This window comes from Poecilia mexicana, unplaced genomic scaffold, assembly GCF_051168715.1.
Source record: "Poecilia mexicana isolate PSO_F unplaced genomic scaffold, ASM5116871v1 scaffold_13, whole genome shotgun sequence".
Classification (NCBI taxonomy): domain Eukaryota; kingdom Metazoa; phylum Chordata; class Actinopteri; order Cyprinodontiformes; family Poeciliidae; genus Poecilia; species Poecilia mexicana.
Genome location: NW_028263382.1, coordinates 7,282,141 through 7,308,071, shown reverse-complemented (window position 1 = coordinate 7,308,071; position 25,931 = coordinate 7,282,141). Strand labels below are relative to the sequence as shown.

The 25,931-nt window shown below is 39.0% G+C and overlaps 3 protein-coding genes across 5 annotated transcripts; 1 reads left to right on the top strand and 2 right to left on the bottom strand.

Moving 5' to 3' along the window:
- The first annotated feature begins 1,770 nt into the window (after positions 1-1,770).
- kcnk6 (potassium channel, subfamily K, member 6) lies at positions 1,771-11,892 on the top strand. The gene is made up of 3 exons (XM_014993186.2): positions 1,771-2,132; positions 7,000-7,392; positions 10,459-11,892. Exons 1-3 carry the CDS (start codon positions 1,817-1,819, stop codon positions 10,698-10,700), a joined length of 951 nt encoding a protein of 316 aa, XP_014848672.2. The 5' UTR covers positions 1,771-1,816; the 3' UTR covers positions 10,701-11,892.
- Positions 11,893-13,714: 1,822 nt separating this feature from the next.
- Positions 13,715-18,605, bottom strand: sertad3 (SERTA domain containing 3). 3 transcript variants are annotated; one of them, XM_088011625.1, is made up of 3 exons: positions 18,411-18,605; positions 14,884-15,474; positions 13,715-14,787 (listed from the first exon to the last, which is right to left on the bottom strand). In XM_088011625.1, exons 2-3 carry the CDS (start codon positions 15,465-15,467, stop codon positions 14,739-14,741), a joined length of 633 nt encoding a protein of 210 aa, XP_087867751.1. In that variant the 5' UTR covers positions 15,468-15,474; positions 18,411-18,605; the 3' UTR covers positions 13,715-14,738. The 3 variants fall into 3 exon arrangements, with proteins under 3 accessions (XP_087867751.1, XP_014848676.2, XP_014848673.2); XM_014993190.2 differs by having other exon boundaries at positions 13,715-15,474; positions 18,411-18,603; XM_014993187.2 differs by lacking the exon at positions 18,411-18,605 and adding an exon at positions 17,664-17,989 and having other exon boundaries at positions 13,715-15,474.
- A 1,577-nt stretch (positions 18,606-20,182) lies between these two features.
- blvrb (biliverdin reductase B) lies at positions 20,183-24,417 on the bottom strand. Its single transcript, XM_014993192.2, has 5 exons — positions 24,205-24,417; positions 23,059-23,220; positions 20,990-21,079; positions 20,737-20,868; positions 20,183-20,635 (listed from the first exon to the last, which is right to left on the bottom strand). Exons 1-5 carry the CDS (start codon positions 24,287-24,289, stop codon positions 20,481-20,483), a joined length of 624 nt encoding a protein of 207 aa, XP_014848678.1. The 5' UTR covers positions 24,290-24,417; the 3' UTR covers positions 20,183-20,480.
- Between the last annotated feature and the right edge of the window lie 1,514 nt (positions 24,418-25,931).

Here is a 25,931-nt window from a genome sequence, read left to right as displayed (position 1 = left end):
GCATCTCTGATCAATGAAGCCCCAACAGGCTGGTCTGACCTCACTATTTACTCCATGAGTCACTTTTTAAACTCTTACAGGCCAATAGCAGAGATTTCTAGCAGGAGAAATTAACAGAGCGTGGTGACAGTGTTTCGTTTCTCTATGGAGATAAATCAGGGCCATAAAGTTTGTTGAATAGAAAAAAAGGAACTGAAAGATTATTTTTAAACTGAAAAAACAAAAAAAAAACATTTTGAAAGTGAAAGGTCACATCAAAACTTTCAAAACAGATGGAGGAAAATAGTGAACCAATCTATAGAGCTAAATTGGGGCCATAAAGTTGGTTCAAAATAAACTGTAAAAAATAATTTTAAATTAAAACATATTTTTGAAACTGAAAATAACATATTTGAAACTGAAAAGTTAAACTGAAAATAAATTGATTCTTTTTCAATTTCAGTTTTTCTTTCCTGTGAACAAACTCTGTAGCCCCAATTTAGCTCCATACAAACTTTGATATTTTGTTCCAAAACTGTCCAAATTCTCAAAAACATCAATATGCCACAGTAGCCAGAAAAAGTGGAATGAAATTCTCCCAAATAAAACTCTGAAATTTTGAGATTAACCTCAGAGATTTACAATAAGAACATGTAAAAGTCTGAGATTGAAAAGTTGAATATTTGAAAGAAAAATATCAGATTTTATGATTAATTTGTTGCAAATTTGCTACAAAACACTCAGAACATTTGCAGAAAAATATTTGTCCTGCTTCAAAAGTTGAATATTTTAAAAAAATATGTATGTATGTATGTATGCAAAGGAGGTCTGACATATGGGTCCCATACGGGTTTGTCTGCGGGTTGCACGGTGGCCCCACATGGGTTTCCCCATGTAGGGCCACAGCCCACATGGGCCCTAAATGGGCCCTACATGGTGGTGGGCCCACATGGGTTTGCCCATTTAGGGCCCATTTAGGGCCCATGTGGGCCCATGTGGGCTGTGGCCCTACATGGGGAAACCCATGTGGGGCCACCGTGCAACCCGCAGACAAACCCGTATGGGACCCATATGTCAGACCTCCTTTGCATACATACATACATACATACATATTTTTTAAAATATTCAACTTTTGAAGCAGTTAAATGGGCCCCACCATGTAGGGCCCATTTAGGGCCCATGTGGGCTGTGGCCCTACATGGGGAAACCCATGTGGGGCCACCGTGGAACCCACGGACAAACCCATATGGGACCCATCTGGTCTGCCCTCCATTTCCACCTGGGCCGCCTGGCAGAGTATATTGTAGAAAAATTTTGGAAATGAATCACAAAATTTCTGACATTTTTTTTCTATCAAAATTTCAACTTTTCAACCCAACAAATTTCCCTGTTTTTTCTATAAAATTTCTGAGATAATTCAAAAAAAATTCTAAGCTTTTTCTAGCATTTTCTTAAACTTTTCGAACTTAAGAATGTTCATGTTTTTTTCTAGAAAATTTCTAAGATTATTCTAAAAAAATGCAAGTTTATTTTCTGGCAAATTTTCAACAAACTTAGAAATCTCAAAATGTCTTACTTTTTTGGCAGAAATGTCCTCCTCTTTTTATTTTTCTATCTGCAATGACCCTAATACGCTGTCATAATTAGCAGTTTAATTTTTTCACTTTTCTGACTGTCGGTAGTCGCCATCAGGACGCACCTGTGCGGCCGCCATGTTGGCCCCGCCCCCTGTCCGCCGGTGGGAGGTGTTGGACCAATCAGGCCGGCCCCCTGAAGGTTTCAGTCTGCGCGCGGCGCAGAGGGGAAGCAGTCCGGGTGGGTCCGCCGACGCGCCGCCATGCACTCCGCCAGTAAGTCGTGGCTGCTGCTCAGCGGCTTCGTGCTCTTCTACATCATCTACCTGCTGTTCGGGGCGCTGGTTTTCTCCAGCATCGAGCGGCCGGCGGAGGACGAGCTGCGCCGCGACACGCAGCGGCTGAAGGAAGCCTTTCTGAACCAGAGCTGCGTCAGCGCCGCGACCCTGGAGCTGTTCCTCAGCAGAGTCCTGGCCGCCAACAAGCACGGCGTGTCCGTCCTCAGGAACTCCTCCAGCCGGTCCAACTGGGACCTGGCGTCCTCCATGTTCTTCGCAAACACTCTGGTCACCACTGTAGGTGAGTCCGCCAAACTTTGCGGGTTTTACGCATGACGCAGGCCAAACAAACTTTATTTTAACTTGAATACAATAAAGTGACCTGAATTAAGATGCCTAAAAGTATCAAACTGTGTTCACTGAAAAGAAAATGGAGCTGCAACGTAAAACAATGAGTTAATTTGTTAAAATCTGTTAAATGAAGTTTAACATGACAGCTTGTATAAACTTAACATGTTTACTTGGATAAACATAAAATTTTAAAGTTGGATCATCTGTTTTATTTTTTAGTGTAGCTTTATCTCTTTTTTTGCCACATGTCCTGGACATATAACGAAAAGCTGCTGCTCAACTTTCTGTAAAGTTTTTCAGCCTTGACTTATGAACACCGAAACCAAAAACCTCAACAGAGCTATTTGGTGCAACAGAGACCAAAGTTTTTGTTTTTTCTAATCTCTCATAACTGTTTAACCTGAATATGTCAACTTGGCACCAACTTAAGGCATTACTGGCTGAGTGCCCAGGTTTTTTTTAGTGTTTAATTCCAGTATTTCATCAAGTTTGTCTTAATTGGGGCAATTTAGCTCCAATTTAGAAAGAAAATATCTAATTTAAGAGGTCTTTCCTGGATTAAACTGTTGGTAGGAGGATTAATATACTTGGTGAAACTTTATATTTATTGTTTTTTAGAGTCTGTGCTGCTTTCAGTTTCCCACTGAGACAAACAAATATTCTACTCTGAAATAGATTTTTACAAGCATCTGGTTTTAAATTGAATTCAGATCCGTTTTGGTGATTTTTAGGGATTCACTGATATAAAATTTGGACTGATGCTGATATTTACCAATACTATATTTACTAGGGATGGCAGTCTTTCACTGTCGTTTCAATTTTGGGTTAACGGTTCACATTGAAAGTAATTTTTTGATTAAAAAAAATTTGATAATTATTTCTGCTTCAATGTGCAAAAATATCCTACTCCAATCTGCTTTGCAAAAACGACAATCATGGAGACACTTGGTGCCTCTTTCACATTAAGTTTTAATCATCAAGGTCTCATTAAATTGTTGAAGTCGCATCACATCTCAGTGCAGCTCTGGAGAACTTTAGTGAAGCTGCGTTTCTGTTGACCAGAAAATTGAGCAAATTGAAAAATGTTTTATTTTGGAAAACTGTGATGGAAACTTTATTCACATCAGGAGAAGCATGATGATGAACAGGATGTTACTACTGGCAGAAACAACAAAGACAGGAAGCAGTTGGAGGATGATGGTTTTTTTAATGACTTTTCATGTCAACAAACTTATTCATGTGATTTTTTTTGTTTCTTATTTAATAGAAACAACACAGTTGGGGAAATTGTTTTTTCCACATTACCAGAATATTTGCAAAGTTTTGCACTCTGAAGTTGAACATTCTTCACTTTTGAAACTCTGAAATTTCAAAAATTTCCCTAGAAAAATACTGATATTAATCAAAATCTCAGTTATTAATTTTTGACAATTGGAGTTCAGAAATTTCCTTATTTCTAGAAAATTTCTGGGATGGTTAAAATTGTCTTTATCTACACCGGCCCCAACATGACATCTTATGAACCCAAATTTATCATCTGTGGTTTTACCACTAGTTTGTTTTTCAAAAATGATCAGGTTGAACCAAAATAAAAAAGCAATGTCTGTTTTTTTTTTGTTTTTTTTCTGGTTAATTTCCAGTAAATGTTTTACTTTTTTGTGGGTGGGGGGTGGAGGGGGTGATTTTTGGTTTATACTTTCAGTTAATAACTGAAACTATGAACTGAAATTGAATTCAGGCTCTTTATGTTTGTAGCACCTTAAACCACTCTATGAGACAGAAACTAAAATGGTGGGTGCTAAATAGTAACTACCATAACCTCAGTTTATCACTGGGCTACATGTTCATGGTGTTAAATATAACCCCATGTAGTTTTAAGAGTTTAAGGAGTAAAAGGAAACCGCTGAGATCATTTGTGCTTCAGGACTTATGGGCCTGGCTTTCAATGCACTTCCTGTTTTGACAGGAAGTTGAGGCAGCTGCTGATAAGATGGGCTGCAGAATAGTTTGACATGTTTGCTTCTGTACTGCCAGGAAGGAGAGCAAACAATTTCAGCTGCAAAAACTACAAACCCTCCAAACGAAAGTTTCATAATGTTTCTGAAAATAACCTGATGGGAAGTCTAACTGGAGGGGACACATTCAGTGATTCACCATATTTCAGTGTTAATCTACGGGGAAAAAGACATTAATTCTACCTACCATGCAACGTTAAGTGGCTGTAATATCTCTGTCTGGTTCAATAAACACACAAAAGTTGTTTTGAACATTTGTATCCTGATCCGAAGGTCACAGAACCTCAAACTCCAGCTGAGCCACGTGGCTGAATTGAGACTCACTCTGGTTGCCTAGCAACAACCTGCTGGGTAATGGTCTGGAGTCCCCCCCCTCACACCTTCAGTTGCCTAGCAGCAACCTGCTGAAGTTTCCCCCCCCTCACACCTTCAGTTGCCTAGCAACAACCTGCTGAAGTCCCTCCCCCTCACACCTTCTGTTGCCTAGCAGCAACCTGCTGAAGTCCCTCCCCCCTCACACCTTCTGTTGCCTAGCAGCAACCTGCTGAAGTCCCTCCCCCCTCACACCTTCAGTTGCCTAGCAGCAACGTGCTGAAGTCCCTCCCCCCTCACACCTTCAGTTGCCTAGCAGCAACCTGCTGAAGTCCCCCCCACACACCTTCAGTTGCCTAGCAACAACCTGCTGAAGTCCCTCCCCCCTCACACCTTCAGTTGCCTAGCAACAACCTGCTCAAGTCCCTCCCCCCTCACACCTTCAGTTGCCTAGCAGCAACCTGCTGAAGTTTCCCCCCCCTCACACCTTCAGTTGCCTAGCAACAACCTGCTGAAGTCCCTCCCCCCTCACACCTTCAGTTGCCTAGCAGCAACCTGCTGAAGTTTCCCCCCCCTCACACCTTCAGTTGCCTAGCAACAACCTGCTGAAGTCCCTCCCCCCTCACACCTTCAGTTGCCTAGCAGCAACCTGCTGAAGTTTCCCCCCCCTCACACCTTCAGTTGCCTAGCAGCAACCTGCTGAAGTCCCCCCCACACACCTTCAGTTGCCTAGCAACAACCTGCTGAAGTCCCTCCCCCCTCACACCTTCAGTTGCCTAGCAACAACCTGCCAAGTAACTGTCACAGCAGCAGTTTAAGTTTTCTTTCCAATTTGCTTCATAACTGATAAAAAGACGTTTAGCGAAACTGGATAAGAGATCAGTTTGACATTATTTAAAAAACTGATTAGCAACTCGTACATTTTCTTTATTCCTTGCATTTTTAGTTTCTGTTTAACATTTATGTAATAAAATTTTTCACTGGCTAACTTATTTTTAAATTTTTAGCTTAACTTTTTTTGAATTCTTATACTTATTCTTTCAGTCGCTGACATTTCTTCTTTTTTTTATTGGATTTTTTTGCTAAACTTTCCAGCAGCTAACATTTTTCTTACAAAAGCAAGACCTTGGTAACGTCTACAAGTTTGGTTCTTGTGAAATGTTGGATCATCTGCTGGATGGAAGCTGAAATGTCTCATTACTGACTAAAATCTCTGTTTCAGCTTCTTATGTTTTGAAAGAAGTCGCTGTACGTTTGGCTCTTTGTTGCAAAACGCAGCGTTATCTTGGTCAACTGCTGCTGAGATAGTCGCCGTCACAGACATGCTGCTGTAAAATGCTCACATGCTCACTGAGGAAATGCAAATTCATGCATGAAGCAGAACAGAGATGATCTTTGTTTGCCTGGTTGGTTTCTACGTTTTCTTATGCGTTTTAAATGAAGACGAGAACAACAGCAGAGTCTTGGCCACCCGCAGTGATCAGACAGCGGCGCGTGATTTTGTTTTCCGTTGCGGTTCTCATGTTTCTGCTGGTTGCCTGGACTCTGGATGTGGAGCTGCAGATGAACCAGCTGCAGGAGAAATGTGCAACCAGTTTGCACTAAAGTGAGAAATGTGCAGCTGAAACCGACTCTGCAGTTTTACTGTCGTTCACATGTTAAGCGTAAGGAAACGACCTCTGACCTGCAGAACAGCTGGAGGTCTGAGCTCTAATCCTTACTGAAATGCATAATTATCACGTGACGTCAAACTTCTGGGAGCTTTATCACCGACGGCCATCTTGGTAGGCAGTTGCTAGCTTAGAGCTAGCGCTCACCTCGTTCATATCCAACTTATAGACAATACAAATATCTCATTGTTTATATGATACAATTGGGTATTTCTTGCTTCTCGGTGGCTGCAGTCTTTTGGTTCATTTTTGGTTAAAACATGTTTTTTTTTCATTCAGTTAGTAGAAAATCCAGAAACTTTCCTCAAGTAGGAACAGAAATGGCTCATAATGTAATTACTCAAAGTGCAGCGTATTAAAATACTCCTAAAAGTACATTATATAAAAAAAGTAATTACTCATGTAAATGTAACTAGTTACTACCTGACTCTGGTACTAACTAGTTACATTTATCTGACTTTTAGGTGAAAGTAGATTAGCTAAAAGTTTTCAAAATTAGTTAAAAAGCTAAATGAAAAATTAGTGCATTAGCTATTTAGCGTAGCCACCACAGGTACCATCTAATTACCTCGTTTTAATCATCTAGTGAGATTTTGTGACCTGAATCATCCAGTTTTGGTGCAAAAAACTGTTTTTGGACATTTAGTAACTTTAGGCCACCAGAAAACTTCTGAAGTGGAGAATCCAGAAATTTACTCAAGAGTAATGATACTTAGTTATAAAATTAGTGAAAGTACAATGTTGTAAAAATACTCCTATAAGTAGGAGTATTAAAAAGTTACTCCAGTAGATGCACCCAGCAGCTGTGGTGTCCTTGCAGGTTATGGCCACCCCACGCCGCTGTCTGACGCTGGGAAAGCGTTCTCCATCGCCTACGCGCTAATCGGCGTTCCCTTCACCATGCTGGTGCTGACCGCCTGCGTCCAGAGGATCATGCAGCCTCTGGTCCTCGCCCCGGTCGGCCTCCTGCAGCGCTCCGGCCTCAAGCCGCGGCCGGCCACCGTCGTCCACTTCCTGCTGCTGCTGCTGGCGGTGGTGCTGTGCTGCTTCCTGGCGCCGGCCGCCGTGTTCAGCGCGCTGGAGGCGTCCTGGACGTTCCTGGACAGCGTCTACTTCTGCTTCATATCGCTGTGCACCATCGGGCTGGGGGACTTCGTCCCGGCGGCGCGGCCCGGCCAGCCTTACAGGGCGCTGTACCAGGTGGCCGTCATGGGTGAGTTCAACTGACCATCAGCAGTTCAGAGCTTTACTAATAAAATCATCTCATGTTTGCTTTTATGCAGGAACAGAATCTTACAAAGTATTTTGGTCTAGTTTCTAGTGCAGATACCTTAGTACACTTCAGTTAAACTGAGTAACTTTTCAGCAACATAAATCATTTTTTATGATTAGGCCGTTGCCTAGCAACCCAGTTTAGTCCCACTGTCAGATTATTTCATGGGAAAAATGTCTTGTTGGAAGTGAAATAATCTACTAGTTTAACTGAAACTTTTTCTTTTTACATTGAGGATTTATTGACTACAAACAAACTTTTATTTCTTGCTTAAAAGTTACTTGTAAATTACTTTTGTCTTCAAGTGTACTAAGATATAAACTAAACCGATATTAGTTGGTGGGGTTTTGTTTCTGCAGTGTAGGATGACGGTTGTGTTTCAGACTGTTTGGTTAGGAGGCGGCGCCTCATCCTGAAGGAGGATCATCATGTTTACTGAGCTCCGGTTCAACTGATGCAAACAAGACGGACGGCTTAAAACCCAGGGAAAAATATGAAAATACTAGTGGTGCAACTGGATTAAAACTTGAAATGGTTTCCATAGTAACCCTCCCGGGATAAGGTGGTGCTTGTTAAACAGCTCACTGTAAATATATCACCAGATTTGCCGACGCTGTCATTGAACAAACGATGGAGAAAATAATAAACATCAACCCTGACGGGTTAGTTTGTTTTCTAAACTTGAATTGGATTTTATTGTGAAAATGATCATAAATGCTCTTGTTGTCGTTAGCGTTCTGCTAACCTCTGCTCATGTAAACTTCATCTGAAGACGTGAAGTTTGAGTTTATTCAGGGTTTTGTTGCTCCTTCCTGAGGCCCGGCCCGGTTTTTTATCCCAAAGCTCCAGTTTATCACCAGTTTGGTGGAAAATCCCCAGAGCGAGTCCTGGATGTCGTCTAATGACTGAAGGCTATGTTTAGCAGCCGTTTATTGCTTTGTGCGTCGGTGTGAAGCCGACTGCTGCAGATGGCCGTGGCTCTTACCTCAGAGGTGAGAAGTGGCACTTCTCTGCTTCTCCTTTTCCTCAGCAGCACATCAGGCGCAGACGGCCACTTCCTCTTTAACCTGACGGTTGCTCTCCCTGCCACTATTACTTCATTTCTCTTTGTAAACATTTTGTGTTTTCATAGAAACTGTTTAAAATCAAGCAGTTTGGATTTTATTCCTCAGTTTTAGGAAAAATGTTAACTTGGTGCAGTTTTATGTGCCTTTCTTAAATTAAACTTATTTTTTAACTCTAAAGAACAGCTGAAAAACTTTAGGAATCAGTTTTTCTTTTATGATGCCAAAGAAAACTAATCGTGTGACTAAAGACGGGTTTCCTGTTTAGGCGTTGATGGGTTTTCATACGACAGAATATTTGGGCCAGGAAAAAAATTATTACTAAAATCATTGTGAGAAAAACAGTCGTAGAAGAATCAAGTCATAAAACAATAAGTCACAATGCTAGAGCAACAAAGTCACAACGTTGAAAATACAATAAAGTTGGATGCCAAAGTTAAAAGGTACGAGAATAAGAAAATTTAAATGATCAGAACTGGAAAAGTTGTAGAAGAAGAACGGCGACATTACAGGAACTGGTGACGTTTCCAGAGAGTCGTGGAAAAAAAGTTCCAACATAAGAATTAAAATTCAGTTTAGATGTAATATGAGGGGAAAAGTCGTACGATAAAAGCATCAATTTTCTCAACTGCAGGTTGCAGAACCAGACTTGCTCTGCAGGAAGCCTGAGTGTTTCTCCAGGAAATGAATCCATGAATGTTTGAATCCTTTCTCCTCGAACTCTCCAAACTTCTTGTGAACCTTTTTGTGTTTTCCTGCATCAGCTGCTCGGGGTGAACATTTTTCTCCGTCATGTTTTGGCAGGAAGCCGAGCGCTTCACACGCAGCAGCCATGTTGGTTCTGCAGACAGGCGGGATTACGTAATGTCAGAATAAGTGAAGCCAGATTAACTGTGAACAGGATTAAAGTGCAGGATGTGACCTGCAGACCGTGACGGTTTCCTTCAGCCACTGAAGCTAAAATATAATTACCTGCTGTTTGTTCCACATTCGCATCGTTTGAGCTGCAAAACGACCTGATTTCTGGCAGATTCTGAATTTCTGCAACACTTTTGCTTCAATCTGGGAGGAATTTCAAAACTCCTGAACTGCTGTTTGAGTTTTGCTGCTGAGTAAATATTTTAGGATGAGTTGTGGAGTTTGAACAGTCAAAGTCCTGAAACTTATCAGCTGCTGTATATTTTCCTAAATTCTGGAATCGTTTAAAACAAAGTAGGTTGATTCTTCAGTTTCTGAGTAATTTAATGGCAGCAGGCCATTAAATTGTAATCCTGCCATGTTGAAAACCTCTGAAGACTCAATGACTGAGCTTCCTTATCGTGGAATGTAAATAAAAATGGAGTGGTGTCAGATTTTAGTGGTGGTAGGATTTCTCCTTTGTCGTTGGTAAAAGACCAGGAGCAATTTCTCCTGCTAGCGTTAGGCTAAGGTGTTTGCAATCTTTTAATCTCCATGGCAACCATTCAGCTGTGCAAAATGCCTGGTTGGCCCTAGCCCCGCCTTCGAAGACAAAACTCCTCCTCTGAGCTGCAGTTTCCAGTCTTCTGCCTCCCAGAGCAACCCTCCACCACAACGCCCCCACTCGGCTCCTTCAGACTAGCCAGCAGCAATTAGCAAACACCTAGTGGAACTGCTGAGCTCGTTACAGGAGCTACTGCTCAGTTAAACTCTGTTGAAGGGTTAATATAGGAGCCATGTTGGGATGACTTCCTGTAGGTGGAGTTTCAGAAAGAGTAGGAGCTTCTTAAAGAAACAGAGGTCCAATTTAAAGGTGTCAAATTAGAAAGCTAAATTCCTCAAGTCATATTTGATGTACATTATTTTTATAACTTATTTTGCTATAAAAACAACACTGCCCCTTTAAGCAAAATATTTTGGCCAGTAATATCAGATTTTCTCAGGTTTTCCCAACATGAGACTTTTTCTGTTTTGGCTTTTCCAGTCTACCTGTTCATTGGTCTCATGATGATGTACCTCCTACTGCGGACCTTCCACAAGATGGCCGACGTCCACGGCCTTACCACGTTCTTCCAGCTGCCGCGCTGCGAGGCGTCTCTGATGGACGACGACACGGAGCTGATCGTCGGCAACGACCCGACTCCGCCTCGCCCAAAAGACAGGCCCGCCACCAAACCTCTGGATCCGGGATCCCAACCGTCGTACAACTCCATCAACAAAGGCTGAGCCGGCGGCGGGGAAAGGATTTACCTCTGGAGAGCCGCTGGGCTGAATCTGAACTCTTGTTTTAATTTCATTCCAGAGGAATTGAGATGAGCTTTAAGGTTCAGCCTGTTGGCGGGTAGAAAGGGTTAAAGTTGGAACAGAAACTCTTTAAAAAAACTTGCTAAAAAGCACAGGAAGCTGTTTATGCATCTTCTACACTGGTTTACAGTCTCTAAACGGGCACAAGACTTGGGTCGGTCTGCAGCTTTTTAACTAATTCACTTTGGTCCATTTGTACATGTTTGTTTGTCACGTTTGGATTTCTAATGCAGAACTAATGAGTAACATCTTTTTTTATTTTATTTTAGCAGGAAATGCATCCGGATCTGCTCACTGAAACTAACAGTCGTCCATTTGACTTTTGGATTATTATTAAATTAATGTCAAATTGCTTAAAACGTGACGGCTGCTTCAGATCTTCAGTGAAATCAGTCGGTTGCTTAGAAGAAAACTACGACGGCATATTGGGGCCACTGTAGATGGGAGCCGGGATGAAAGAATTACTGCCAAAAAATTTACATTTTCAGATTAATCTTCGAATTCTGTTAGAAAAAACTTGGACATTTGAGCTTGACATCAAAAATTTGCAAGAAAACTCATTTTGAAACTATTTTTTTAGAAACATGGAAATGTGAGTTTCTAAAGCTGAAATGTTTCTCAAAATTTGAGTTATTCTAACAAATGTTCAACTTAAGCTCAGAAATGTTCAAATTTGACTGAGACTCAAATGTTCAAGAAAAAAATCTACAGTTTGAGATCTCAACATTTCCTGTGACAAATTATAAAATTAAGAAGATTTGATATCAATCTCAAAATTTGGGTCATTTTTGCCAGAAATCAACTTGTTTTTCGTTCTCTTTTGTTTATGATGGCCCCAGTACATAGTGGTAGAAAACAGAAGGGGGCGCTGTTTGCATCAGTAAAAGGCTGGCATGTAATTCGTCATGTTTGAGGGATTCATTCAAAACTGGAGCAAATGGTTTCAATACAGGGAATGAAGAGGCTGAACTCATCCATGGCTGTTTGGAGAAATACTTGAAATGCACTTTAATTAATGCAGATGTTATAGTTGTAGGGCTGAAATAATGACTGTGTTGTAACAATTTAGGTAGCGTCTTAGTCATATTTAAATAAAGGTTTTTCCTTAACTCTGCTCCTGTCTTCCAGTCTGTTAAATATTTTATGAATTAACTTGAAATTTGGATCCTTCTCATGTTTTATCGCCGCGGTCGAACAGTTCTCCAGGACGTGTTTCTGCATGATGCAGAGGATTATAACAGGTTATGTTAAAACAGCGGGTCTTGATTCTCCTTTTGCTTGACCATTCATACCGTTATTAAAATGCAAACACAATAAGACTTCTGTGTGAAAGGTTGGATCCAAACGACTAACAGGTCCTGGACCAAAGCGACCAAAAGACTTTTGAACCAAGCAACCAAAAAAACTAGAGGTTGGACCAAAGCGACCGATGGAACAAAACCCGGGACTGAAGAAACCTAAAGAACGAGGCCTTGGATTGAAGCGACTGACGGATGAGACCCGAGATCCCGGAACCATGCGACCAAAGGATTGAGGTCCCAGATGCAAGAGGTTGAAGGAAAAAGATCCTGGACCCCATCGGCTCTTTAAACAAAAGTTGCATATATTTGCTGCACTGAGGATAAAAATGGCTCTTTGGATTGAAAAGGGTCTTTGACTAAAAGCCTTGTGGCTTTGCAGAATGACATAACTGAACCGTGAAACTGGGTCGAACACAAGAACCACTAACTTCCATGCCATCATCATCTCATGACCGTCGGAGAACAAAGATTGTTTTATTAAACGGGAGGTGAAGCTCGCCCCACCCTGGTTCTTCTATCGTGTCACTGGTGAGGAAACGCTCTGCTGTTCTGCACAAACATGTTTCATGCAGATTCCTCACCGGCTGCATCGCAGGAATCCAACCCACAACTTTTCCACAGCAAGTCACTGAGCCCCTGAGCCTGAATTGTTCAGCTTTTGAACCTTTACTAGAGGAACTTATCAATTTTGTACCATGGAAACTGAAGCACATGATTGGAAACTTAAGAAAAAGGGAAAATACCAGGATGTCTGGCAAATTAGGGCTAAATGGAGACCTAATGTGATAAACCCAACCTAGGGTAACCACTCGCCATTCAGATGGGATTTAAAAATGGAGCTGGAATCAGTTTTATAAATGCAAATTAGTCCTTCTGGAATTTTGCTGCTTATAGTTGCAGCAAATTGGAGCAACTTTCAGGTTTTTTTTTCTAGACTTTGTTTGAATCGTTGCTGCTTGGATAATTACCTCTAGTTTTGGAAGTGGTGCTAGCAGGTTTTAAGCCTTTGCTTTTCCACTTTAGGACAGCTATGATGCATAACCATGGCAACAAGGTATTGTTTTAACTGGTAGCAGCTGGCTAGCATCTCAAAAGTTCAAATACCTGAATTTTGACCCCAAACCTCAGTTGGATGCAGTGGAGAAAGTTCAAACCACCTCTTCCATCCATCAGTGTTCAAGGATTGTATCCCCTACTCCAACATCTAACTATCTTAGATAGAAATTTAAAGAGAACTGGCAAAAGGAAATGAGGTGGATTATACAAATTTTACACTTTGTATTGGTGATTCACAATAAATTTAGGTTGGTTTTGATAGAACATTTTTAAAAATGTTTTTTCAAGACACTTTAAATATCAAACATGGCAAATGATCCAAAAAGTTACATGATGGGAAATTTAAACAAAGTGAAAATAACATTTTATTTTTTTATCCTTTGTAACCCGGCTAGATGCACTGGTCTAGTCAAAGAATCATGCACTACTGAGGTCACTTACAATAAAATCTATTTAAAATACTCTGGCAATCATGTAACGTGTCAAATGTAGTTTGAGAATTTAATTTAAAATTGTATGAGATACCTGGAAAAGTTGCTTCTGCTAAATGTTAAAAAAAAATCACAATTTGCACCCAGATATTTTAAGAAAATCTGTATTTCTAAAACTAAATGACTATAAAATAAAAGTACATAAATTAAAAAAAGCAACAAAATATTGAAAGTACATGAAAATAAAAGTACATAAGGTGGTACATTAATACATCAGTGATTTGTCCATATGATACAACTTTAAATAAAACATTTTGTTTGCAACAAAAACGGTTTATAGTCTGCAGAACAGCTAAAACTTCAGACGTTTCCGTGTTTCTTCAAACCATATCTGGGTTAAATGCTCAACAATTAAATATGAAATAAGTATTAAATGTCTAACAATAACATTTAAGAACAAAAAGAGGGTTTTTTGTTTCATCACTGCGTGTTAAAAACACTAACATGGTTGAGGCAAATGCATATTACTGACAAAGTGCAAAAATGTAAAGTAAACCATATAAAACATGTCGGCACCGCTGGGATTCTTAGAGCCAATATGGCTGAAACTTTGCAGCGTGATAAATAACAGTGCTGTGATGGCTCTTTGAATTACAAACGAGTTTAAAAAGACAGAAAACAACTTCAAGTTGAACTCTTACAGAAACTGAACGTAACGCAACTGACATGTTCAGGAAAACAGCTGAAATATTCCCAAAACAAAACGCAAAACTTCTTCACAGGTCTGAGCCGTAATGTTAGTGTTTCAGCCACATGATCAGAACCGACATCTGGCGCCATCTTCTGGTCCGGTCCCGGTACTGCTCACGCTTCAGACAGCTGCAGCTTACTGGCTCATGATCCACCGACTCGCTGCTTAGCAGTGAAGAAACGGCTCAGGCTACAAACAGATTTTACTGCGACTCGGTTTATTTTTAAACCAAAAGCTGCCGAAGTTCCTCCTGCCCCGTTTTTACATTTCATTTGCATTCCTACGACTTTCTAAACCTCGTAATGCACTATTGTTTGAGTTCATGTAGAAAGTTAAAAAATAATAAGCATTTCTTTTCTTCTGAATTCAGACCACTAACTTATGATGGAAGTTTTTTTGTTGTTTATTTTAGAGAAAGTCGTCAAGACTCCACCAGGATCTCCATCAGGTGCTCCAGCTCAAACGCTTCCCTGCTTTGATTAGGGCCAGAGAAGGAGGCGGAGTCAGGTGAGGAAGAGGAGGAAGAGGAAGAGAGCGGACTGAAGGAAGAGAACGAAGGCAAGCACCTGAAGTTGGAGGAGGCGGAGGAGAACGGCGGCAGGTAGCAGATCAGCTCCTCTTCGGCCGGGTAGCCGACTCTCCCCAGCAGGGACGCATCTACTTCCTGGAACAGATCCTCCATGCTGACGTCGTTCACGTAGCCGGGTTTCGCCGCGTCGCCGGCGCTCTCCAGGTTTTCCACAGACCGCAGAGGTGTCCGCGGAGATGCCTGCGGGCCGCCGTCGATGGTGGAGTCCAGCGCAGTGAGGATGGAGGAAATGGCGGCTGAAAGGGAGAAGTCGGACTCCGCCGACCCCCAGTCCTCGTCCTCTGATTGGCCGCGGTTTGTGGGCGGAGTCGCCGGTTCTCCGGACATTAAGGCAGAGTCCGGTGGCGACTCACCGTGTTTCTCCAGAGCGATCTGGCGCAGCGTGTTGGCGATCAGAACCGAGCGGCGCAGGCTGGGCTCCGGCAGCTCCTGGCCGCGCTGGTACTTGTTCAGTGACACGGAGAAGACGAACTGCCGCTGGCTCTCCCACGTCGGGCTGCTCCGGTCCGACGCCTCCCCGTCCTCCAGGTCCAGTTTCCGTTTCTGACCTTTCAGAATCATCTTCACGCTGTGGAGGAAAGCAGAAACGGTTCAAGTATGGATCTATAAATAAAAAACCTGGAGAGATCCGACTAGGCCCGACACATTTACAAATTTACTGCCATAACTTCAGGCCTTATTTTTCTGGATGATGATTCGTCCCAGAAGTTCTTGTGATTAACGATAATATTGTTGTTTTGAGACCATTTTCAAGTACTACAATGGTAATAATGCAAGAACACATTCTCATGTTACTCAGCAGGTCGTTGCTAGGTAACCACAGTTGGGAGGGGGATGGAGGGCTTGAACCTGCTTGTTACCCTGGTAGGTTGTTGCTAGGCAACCAGAGTGAGTGAGTGAGTTGATGCCACTCACATTCTACAGATTTTTCATTAACTACTTAAAAAAATTACTCAATTCCTTTTGGAAACAAGAAAAAGAAAAGAAAAATGTTATATTGCCTAAAATGCAACAAAACAGCTTTAGTAAATCTCAACTGGTTAAAACTTTACACTTGAGGAGTTTTGGCAAAAAACACATTTACAGACAAAAGTGTTTTTATTTTAAATACAGGTATATATGTATATATATCCATACACATTGTTCTGGCTTATGAATACTGTTCTGATTACAACTAATTGCCTTTTTTGTTTTGACTAACTGATTGCTAAATTAGCTGATAAATGTTTAAATAATCAGTTACATCTATAAATAACATGATCACAAAATAAAACCTGCCAGAAAAATACAAAACAAAACAATTTTATAGTTTCTTTCAAGTGGAGCTACAAAGCTGATTTGTAAAACAAGAGGTCTCACTTTGACAAAAACTGCAAGTGTGTATTTCTGTCTAAATAAGACTGTGAAACCTGGACTGGAGTTTTTTCCACTGATGACAGCAGAGATGTTCAAATCCCGCCGGTCCCTGCCATGTTTCAAATGGTTAAACTGGATCCTAAAACACTGTTAACTTCAGGCAGGTGTGTTGAACCTGGAAAACACCTAAAACATGTGGGACACCAGCACTGAGGACACAACTGACTACAGGTTTTTAGAAAACTATTCATTTATCTGTAATTGTGAAAACAAAAATGTATTTATTTATTTATTTATTTTGGAAATTATAATTACTCCCTTATTTATAACCTGCCACTTTTCCATTTGAGCATTTCTTGGTTTTGTAGACTAAATGTTTTCAGATTTTTCCATCAGTTTTTATGATATTTTGGATGTTTGAGCTAAAAATGCCTTTCCAATTCTGAAGTAAGGTTGTTGTTTGGTTTTGTTTTTGGTTGTTTTTAGTATCAGAAAAACTTAATCTACCAACAGAAACTGAAAAGGGGATCAAAAAATGATTCTGAATTTACAATTTGAGATCAGAAATCAGATTGTCTTGATATAAAATTGAAGTGAAAGGCTTTAAATCTTTTATAAATTCTGATTTGTATTTTAGAGAATAAGAATACTAAATTTGTGCTTCCTCTCATTTTATTTTGTTTTTCCACTTAGAAAACTTGAAAAATGATCAAATCAAATTCTATACTTTAAGACTGAGCACTATTATAACAAATAAAAAACATCTTCTCTCAGGACAGATAAATTGAGAATGGAGGAAGTAAAACAACTGGTGTGGAATATCACATGTCCTTATTTTTAAATAATGCCATCAATCTAATGGAGGACAGAAATTAGTCATCTGTTGGCTTCTGCTTTACTATGACTCAACATTCTTCGTGACTCGTTTTTCTTAAGCTTTTCAAGTTTCAGGACAAATATAAACTAATTCAAAAACACTTTAATGCTTGGGACCATTTAATTTGAAAAGTGTAAAATCAGTGAAAGTTTCCCAAGGATTATATCTAATTACAGGTAAAACTTAAAGTTCAGAGTTAAAAAGGTAGAGTCAGGATCGATATGAGAAACCGTTTAAATTATACATTCAGATTTAGTCAAGTTTGGTTTTGTTTCTTTTGAGTTTTTAGAGGCATTTTTGATCCTCTGAAAGCTGCTTTTTTGAGACACAAGATGGGGGTTGGTGCTGTAACGTTTGATTCATCGTGTGGGAGGGAAAAAATTACCCGGCTATACAGGGGACACTTTATAAAATGATTTAAATAAACAACTAACATTTTCTTTAAACAAAGCAAAACACTTTAACTCACCCGGAAACCCAGGCTGTAAACTTGTAAAGCTGTTTAAAAAGACAGTTAAACCGACCTGTTGGTTCACTCCTCCCTCGGAGAGTTTCGTTGCTGCCGTTTAACTTTTAAACTCGTCGCAATTATTCACTTCGCTAAAAGGACGACCGATAAAACTTCGCTTTTATGTAACCAAAGTAAAAATTGAACGGAATTTAAATAGCGATTTTTGAAAAAGTGAAAAACGTTTAAATGTACCGGAGCGCGGAGTCGGGTGAAACTAAGAGCAAGCTCCCGCCCGTGATTTGAGTTTCACGCCAGTCGCTTTACAGTTGGAAGCTGGATGTCGAAAGGCATTCTGGGTAATGGAGTTTAGTTGCGTAACATTCCACCAGATGATTTTTTTACCCTTTACAAGACAAGCTAATGTAACACTTCTTCGTCTTATACTAATAACAGCATATCAGTATTGATAAAAATAGTATTTATAAAACCGCTAAGTCGCCACTGTTCCGAATTATGTAATTTGGATTGCAGTAATTCCTCAATGATTACGTCACCTCACAAAAAAGGCATTTCCGTCGGAGTTCAGTATAAAACCACCTAAACTGCAACCTAATGAGGTTAGTTAATACATTTACCACAGGACAATATATAATTTATTACACAAAAGCAAGGAAATAACTAATAATATCGTTAAAATTAGCTATTTTTAACCCTTTTAGTATGACTTTTAAAAAGGAAAGCAAGGGAAGAGCTGTCCACGTCCACAAGGAAACTCATTTAAAATGAAGGCCAGTTATGGAAGCACAGGAAGAGAAGTTACCTGAAAGTTGTGGCCCATATGAAGAAAAACTGTTAGTAAAATTAGCTCGAACCGAAGAGAAACATGTCAAAGTTTCTGGTTTCGGTTCTATTCCTTTAAACTTCCAGCTTCATGAAGTTCCAGCGAGTCAGAAACAGCCGCAGCTCCTCCTCCATCCTTCCCAGCCTTAGCATTGGCCAGAACAGGAAAAGGGTAATTTTACCAAAATACAACTTCCGTTTGACTCTTTCAAAGTAAAGGCTTGTGCAAATCCGTTAACCATTATTTGGTAAATACAAAGTTAGAGATAAAATAATGGCAAGCTCAGAGACGTATTGGCACCATTGTAAATAGAAAAAAAGAGGAGTACATTTCCACCAAAAAAAGAAAATGAAATTTTGAGATTCATTTCAACATCTTTTGAGAAAGAACTTGGAGATTTCTATGTTTGAAAAGTAAAAAATTTGCTAGAAAACGAGAAATTTTGAGATTGATCTCAGAAATTGAGAAAAAACCTTGGAAATTTCCAAATTTCTGAAGTTGAATACGTGGAAATTTCCAAGTTTTTCTAGAAAATTTCTGAGATTTTTTTTTGGCAGAAATGTGATAAATCTATAATATAAGAGTTTCATTTCTAAGTCGAGTGACAAAATATGTTATTCTATTTTCTGATATCTACCACTATTACTTCACAAGAAGCTAAAAGTGACCTTTCATACTTTCTTGAACATGTTTGAATTCTGTTGCACAAAATCATTCTTCACAATAACATTTTATTCTGCTCAATTCTGCCTATTTTGAACTCCTTTTAGAAAAAGTTGTTTTAAGGCTATATCACTTTAAATATTTTGGGTTGGTTTTGGGTTGGAAGGTAACCGGACTGAGCTTGGCTAGAGTTGATAGGTAACGGCACAGTGCCTGAGGATTGTAACTAAGCAATTGGGAAGTTTTTGAAATGCCTCATTATCCACACATCAGAATCAAGTTGGTCAAGTTTTTTTTTTTTTTTACCCTGCGTTGTTTTTAGAGGTGGTTGAGACCCAAATGGAAGTAGAAAAATGTGCAAAATATAAATTTTGTATAATAGGTCCCCTTTAAATCTTGTCTTCTTTTCCATCTCCTAAAAGGAAATGTCTCTTCCACAAAATAATTTAAGATCACAACATATATTCATGCACATTAAAGCATGTAACTTTTTATTTTTTTTTACATATTTGTTCAAACTGTCACCATGTTGACAGTTTATGAAACAGATAATCTGTGATGAGATCAATCCCCTCTACCTGAGCTACTATTGTCAGAAGAAATGTACCACTTCTGACCAAAAACAACCAATCAGATTCAGGAGGTGGGCCTTAGCGTTGTGAATCACTTCATGTACTCGATGCTAAATGTGCTACCATCTGGCCATTACAGGAAAACCATTTATCTGCCACCATTGGTGGCTATGCTAACTAGCCTTAGCATTCACAACAAGATCTGCCGATCTTGTTGTGAATGCTCAGTGGTAGCTGAGAGAAAAGGGGGATGGGCAGCGCTACACAAGATTGTGATTGACAGCGCCAAGACCCGCCTCTAATTGGTTGTTTCTAGTTGGCACTGGGAGAAGGCAGAGGAGCTAAATTTTTTTCACAGATCTGTCTCAGACAATATTGTTACAACATGGTGACGGTTTCATCAAATATGTAAAAAAATATATATATATGTATATATCTATATATATTTATAAGAGGTACTGGAGCTTTAAGAGTGAGTGAAACTTCTCATTAGAGCTTTATAATTTACTCAGTAAATGATGCAAGACAGAAAAAGGACTTTTATTATCACCAGCTGTAAAATGAATCCAGAGCAGAATAAAAGCTTCACATGTTGTAAAGTTTGGTAACAAGATACAATCTTGTGCTGCGGCTGTTAAAGACAATAAAACTCAAAGATCTGAAGCATGTTTTGCTTATTTACCAATAAAAGAGATGGAAAGAATTTGAAAAATCAAAAACATCTCTTGATTTATGTGTTAATGTTCTCTTTTCTATTTAGTTTTTTAGTGTAAATGGTAAAAAAATGGAAGCATCTGCAGTGAGTTTGCTGGGATTATTTGTATTCTCCCCAGACTCCCACAGTCTTTCTGTCCCACTCCGATGTGGACAGACACTTGACAAAGAAATGTCCCAGATCGTGCTTGGAGATGGCTCGTCCTTTCAGCATATTTTCTGTCGCCGAGTAGCGCTCCGTCAGAGGAAGGTCGCCTGCAGAAAACCCAAACAAGTTACTTTTTATTAGTATACAGAAATAAAATCCTATCATTTAAAGGAGGAAAGTTACTGCTAAATACTTGTTTTCTACTGACTAGCAATGTGAGGAGGCATGACAGCCACGTAGTCGAGCCCGGATGTTTTCAGAACCGTGTACATCCGGTCATGATCCTCCGTCACTGGGACCAGACGAGGCGGGACTTTGGCGCGATCCCACAGGAGGAACGCTGGGTGGGAAATAAATGGGATGATGTGATAAATATAAAAATTTAAATATCATGTTTGTCATGTTAAATGAAAAACATTTAACATTTATTTACTAATAAACGGCCTCTTTAAGCCTCATACCTGACATGCAGCCGATGACTTTGCGGATTCCTCGTGCCTTCATGGCCTCCACGATGTTCTTGGTGCCTTCAGACATCATGGTGGTTGGGCCTAATCGGCAAAAATACCATCAGTCTGTTACTGCAATAGTATATATATATATATATATATACATATATATATATATATATATATATGTATATATATATATATGCACACTGCTCAAAAAAATAAAGGGAACACTCAAATAACACATCCTAGATCTGAATGAATGAAATATTCTCATTGAATACTTTGTTCTGTACAAAGTTGAATGTGCTGACAACAAAATCACACAAAAATCATCAATGGAAATCAAATTTATTAACCAATGGAGGCCTGGATTTGGAGCCACACACAAAATTATATAAATCTGAGCTTAAATGTGTAAAAACAGATTTTTCGCAGATCTTTTTTTCTTTTCTTTTTTCTTTTTGCAAAAATTCAGCAAAGATGAACACTGTGTGACTAAGCAGACGTTTTTCTGTACAAGGATAAATAAATTACAGGATGGACCTTGGGGAACCCCTCATGTCATTTTCATCTACTCTGTTGAAAAGTTACCTACTGGCACAAAGAAGTCCCTTTTCTTTAGATGAAATTCAAAATAGTCAGAGAGTCTGTGTTGGAATATTATCTTACGTAAACCAAAAGGTCGAAGGTCACCCGTAGTGACTAACTTGCAGTATTATACCCTGAAAACATCTTCCTGGACAACTAGAAGTGTCATAAACTGGAAGTGTCATAAAATAAACTTGTTGCAAGAAAGAATTGCACAATGTGAAGAAAAAAATGCACACTAACCAGTTCATGGAGGAAAAAAAACGTTTCAGTAGGAAATGTTTCAGCTGAACAATCAAAAAGAGAAAAAAAAATCATCATTTACAAGAAAAACATTCTTTGACTTTCTCATCTAATTTTCTATCCTGTTTGACTTCTAAAATATTTCAGCAGTTTAACTCTTTTTCCATTTTTGTCCTACAAATTCTACCAAAAACTTACATGAAAATAATTCAAAAATTAAAATCTGTAAAAATTCAAATTGGTACATAATTATAATAATTAAAATATATATATATATTTCAAGAGGATATATTTGTTATATTAAACTTTAAAATGAAACTCTCCTCCAGTTTTTTGTTGTTGTTTTGTTTTGTTTTCTTTTGCCGGTAAACTGTCTAAAGTTATTTAGGGTTCTATATTTGTTTCTGTGTGAATTCTTGCATTTTTTTTTTTTTTTTTTGCAATTCTTTCAGTTTGGCATGATTTTGCCTAAAACCATCTCACGACCAGCCTCTTCGGTCAAATGGTTATTTTACGTCTTGTTACAATTTCAACTCTTTTGTAATCTGACATTTTGTCTGGCAAAATTCTTTATTAATAAACAAAGAGTGATAAGATTATCCCAGTTTTTAACATTTTTAAAATCTGACTTCTAACTAATCTAATCCAATCTCTGAAATATATTTAAACATATGAATACCTGACTGAAATATTAATGGAAAATATTTATTCCCTTGTTTACTTTTATTATTATTATTTTAATCAGTTGTGCTTTTGTGTTCCCATTTCGGGCTAAAAGCGCTGCGCTCTCTCTCTCTCTCTCTCTCTCTCTCTCTCTCTCTCTCCCCAGAGCTTATCAAGCGTTGCCATGGCGACTGTTGTGCATTGCTCGGTAGCGTTACTAAGATTTTTAAATATGTGGTTCATTCATCATGTAGATTATAAAAATCTCCAATAACACAGAAAAACGTCGCTACATTTATTGCTAGTTGCTATATAGGAAAAAAAAAGTCGCTATAGGGTTTTGAAAAATCGCAAAGTGACAAAGTGGAAACTTCTCGCCAGTAACGCTCATCCCCACACTCCGCCATTCCTATTGGCTCCGCCCACTTTTCTGAAATTGTTCAAAATTTGCCAGAGGGCGGGGCTTAGCTTTCAGAGCGGGGCCAGCTACACTTTAATCATGGAAGTCTTCAAACAAAGGTTTCTCCACACCTTTCTCTCATTTATGGATACAAATATTTCTGATTTATTATGAGAAGCCTTACTGAGGTCACTCCTGGTCCCCAGGATGATGATGACTGCGTCCTGGCCTTCCAGAGTCTTCCTCACGTCGTCTTTATTCAGGACGTCACCCACCACCACTCTGGACGCCTTGTGGTCCGCCGGCAGCTTGGATGCGTCCCGCACCAGAACGGTCACGCTGTATCCTGGTGAAAAACAAAACAAAAAAGGAAACAATTAAAATCAGAAACGGTCAGTCAGGTATTTACTGACGCTGCTGATCCATTCTGACCGAGTTTGAGCCAAAAATGTCTCTAGATGCCAATAGCTTCACTTTAGTCAACTGTAAACTTGTGTAACAAAAAATCGAAAAAGACGTTTAATTTTACCAGTAACGCCCCAAGAATCCCGCCCTTTGTGTTCAGGCGAGATAGAGAACAGCTTTCTACTATCTCCTTATTATGACTCGGCAAAACGCCGACCTAACGGTTAACATGACTCAGCAGATTTCACGGTGGGCAGAAGGAAATGAAAATGCTGCTAAAATGACACTTTTTTCATCACATGACACACGTTTGTGAATTTACAGCATCCTGTAAAATGCTTGTAGATCTTAGGACTCACATTTGTAAAAAATAAATAAATAAACAAATAAATAAATGCTTACATAATATATGTGCAACCTGATTGGTTCAGAAAGTAAAGTAGATCGAGCTAAAATATATTTTCAGTTCCTATAAGTCAAGTGAAAGTTTACTTCACACTTAATTTAAAATGCAAATCAGTTAAATATTATTATATTGTGAAAATGTTTAGCTTTTCCAAGCATTTCTATTTGAACTTTAGTTTTTTATTTGTTCCATTAGAGAAGCAAAATTCTTATTATTTTTAGTGAGACAAAAAAAATTACAAGCACTATTAATGTATTTTTTATCTTATTTTGTATATATAACAATGTTTGTATCTGAATAGTAACTGCTTATTATATTATGTTAAAATTAATCTTTAAAGGAAAATAAATAGGTTTCTGAGATTTTTATGAACTGTATTTTAAAAAAAAGTTCCGTTCACAGACGCTGACGCACTTTTGAGTGGAAAACATGAGATAAGTAAACAAACCCCAGCAGCCTGTTTAATAAACATCCACACGACCTCCGTCATTCCCGGTCGCTTCTCCCCGCAAAGCTCACCTGCAGCCACGGCTTGCGGCAGCGTCGCCAGCCCGGTCATTCCCGTGGCTCCAAATATCGCGACATTCTTTATGGACTCCGACATTATTTGAACTAGACGAGATTACGACACAGCAGCTATCTGACCGAAGAAAAGCAAGGTTTAATGTTTAAAAACATGAAGAAAGGCGTTTTATAAAGTCCTACAGAAACACTTCCGCCGCACAGACTCCGCCCTCCTGAAGATTTAAAGGAGCCGCGCTGATTTTCCCCTCCTCATTAACTTTTATTAGACCATTATGATCATATTTAGTAGAAAACGTTTTTTCTGCAATCTTAAAACTGACTGTCTTTTTACAGTTTGGAATCATCACTAGAGAGGAAAAACAGTTCCGAGACCAAGCCGGCCCAAGGCATAAAAAAACAATGCACTGAACCTCTAGTCTTTTAAAACTGTAGATCTAAAAATGTTTAGATTTGTCTGTCAAATTTAAGATTTAGAGAATCTGGCAGGTCTACTTTTTAAATGTATTAATTATTAATTTGTAAATGTTAGATTCAAAATAATTATTTATGTTGAAGATGTAGCTACAAACTTAATATTTAGCCAGAAAGCTATATGTTTAAATAACAAGCTAAATCATATCTCCAAACAAAGTATTGAGTTTTAAAGCCAAATTTCAAGCTCCAAACTAAATTCTTAGCCTCTTACCAGCTAAGTAGTTCATAAACATGTAGCTTCAAACAATTTAGTTAAAAAGCTAAATATTTAACTTGGCAACTAAATATTTAATTTATGTGTTGAAAACTAGAAGTCAAATTTTTACTTTTGAAACTGAAATTTCCCATTTTTTTCCTTGAAGATTTCTGAGATTAATCTCAAAATTTCTGAAAAATTTTCTAGCAAGTTTTTCACCTTCAAATTCAGAAATTTCCTACTTTTTTCTCCCTATATTTCTGAGATTCTCGAATTTCTCAAAATGCTATTGCTAATTTTCCACTTTGAGTTCTTTGTTTGTTTGTTTTTAATTGTGAGCTTTTTGGCGGTGTTCTGTCAGATCAGCATACGTTGTCAGATAGTCATACGCTTAGCTCAGACATCTATACGCTGTTATTACCATATGATTTTATTTAATTAGCAACATAGAATCATGACGTAGATCATCATACACTTTAACAGTTATATGGCATCCTGACTTAAGTAGGTTAATGAGTTTTACACGGCCTGTGTGTAGTTGACTGCAGCTGCAGCCAGACCTGCTTTAAATACACTTTGAAACCCACGACAACGCATGTATATCTATATAGTTATCATATTATAAACAATTTAATGACTTATTTTCATCATAACTTGTTGCGTATGCTGAACTGACAACTCCCCTGACGGTCGGACTTCTTAATGCGCATGCGCGGGCATGCGTACTCACTGCATGCATGCTATCCTGACAGTGTATGGCTATCTGATAGAACAGCGGTCATTTTCTCAATTTTGTTTTCTATTTTTAAGACCCATATACACACTGACAATATCTGTGTGTTAAAAAAAAAGGGGAAAAAAAAGAGGATTTCATGTGAAGCGCGCCCTCTGGTGGCTGCTGGTATAATTGTACTATTCTCTCTCTCTCTCTCTCCGCACTGATGCTGCTATTTCTCTCCAGCATCACCGGCGGAGAGGAGGAGGAGGAGGAAGAGGAGGACGGAGCGGCTGTGTCAGGTGGAAGCGGAGGACCTCTATGGATATCATCATC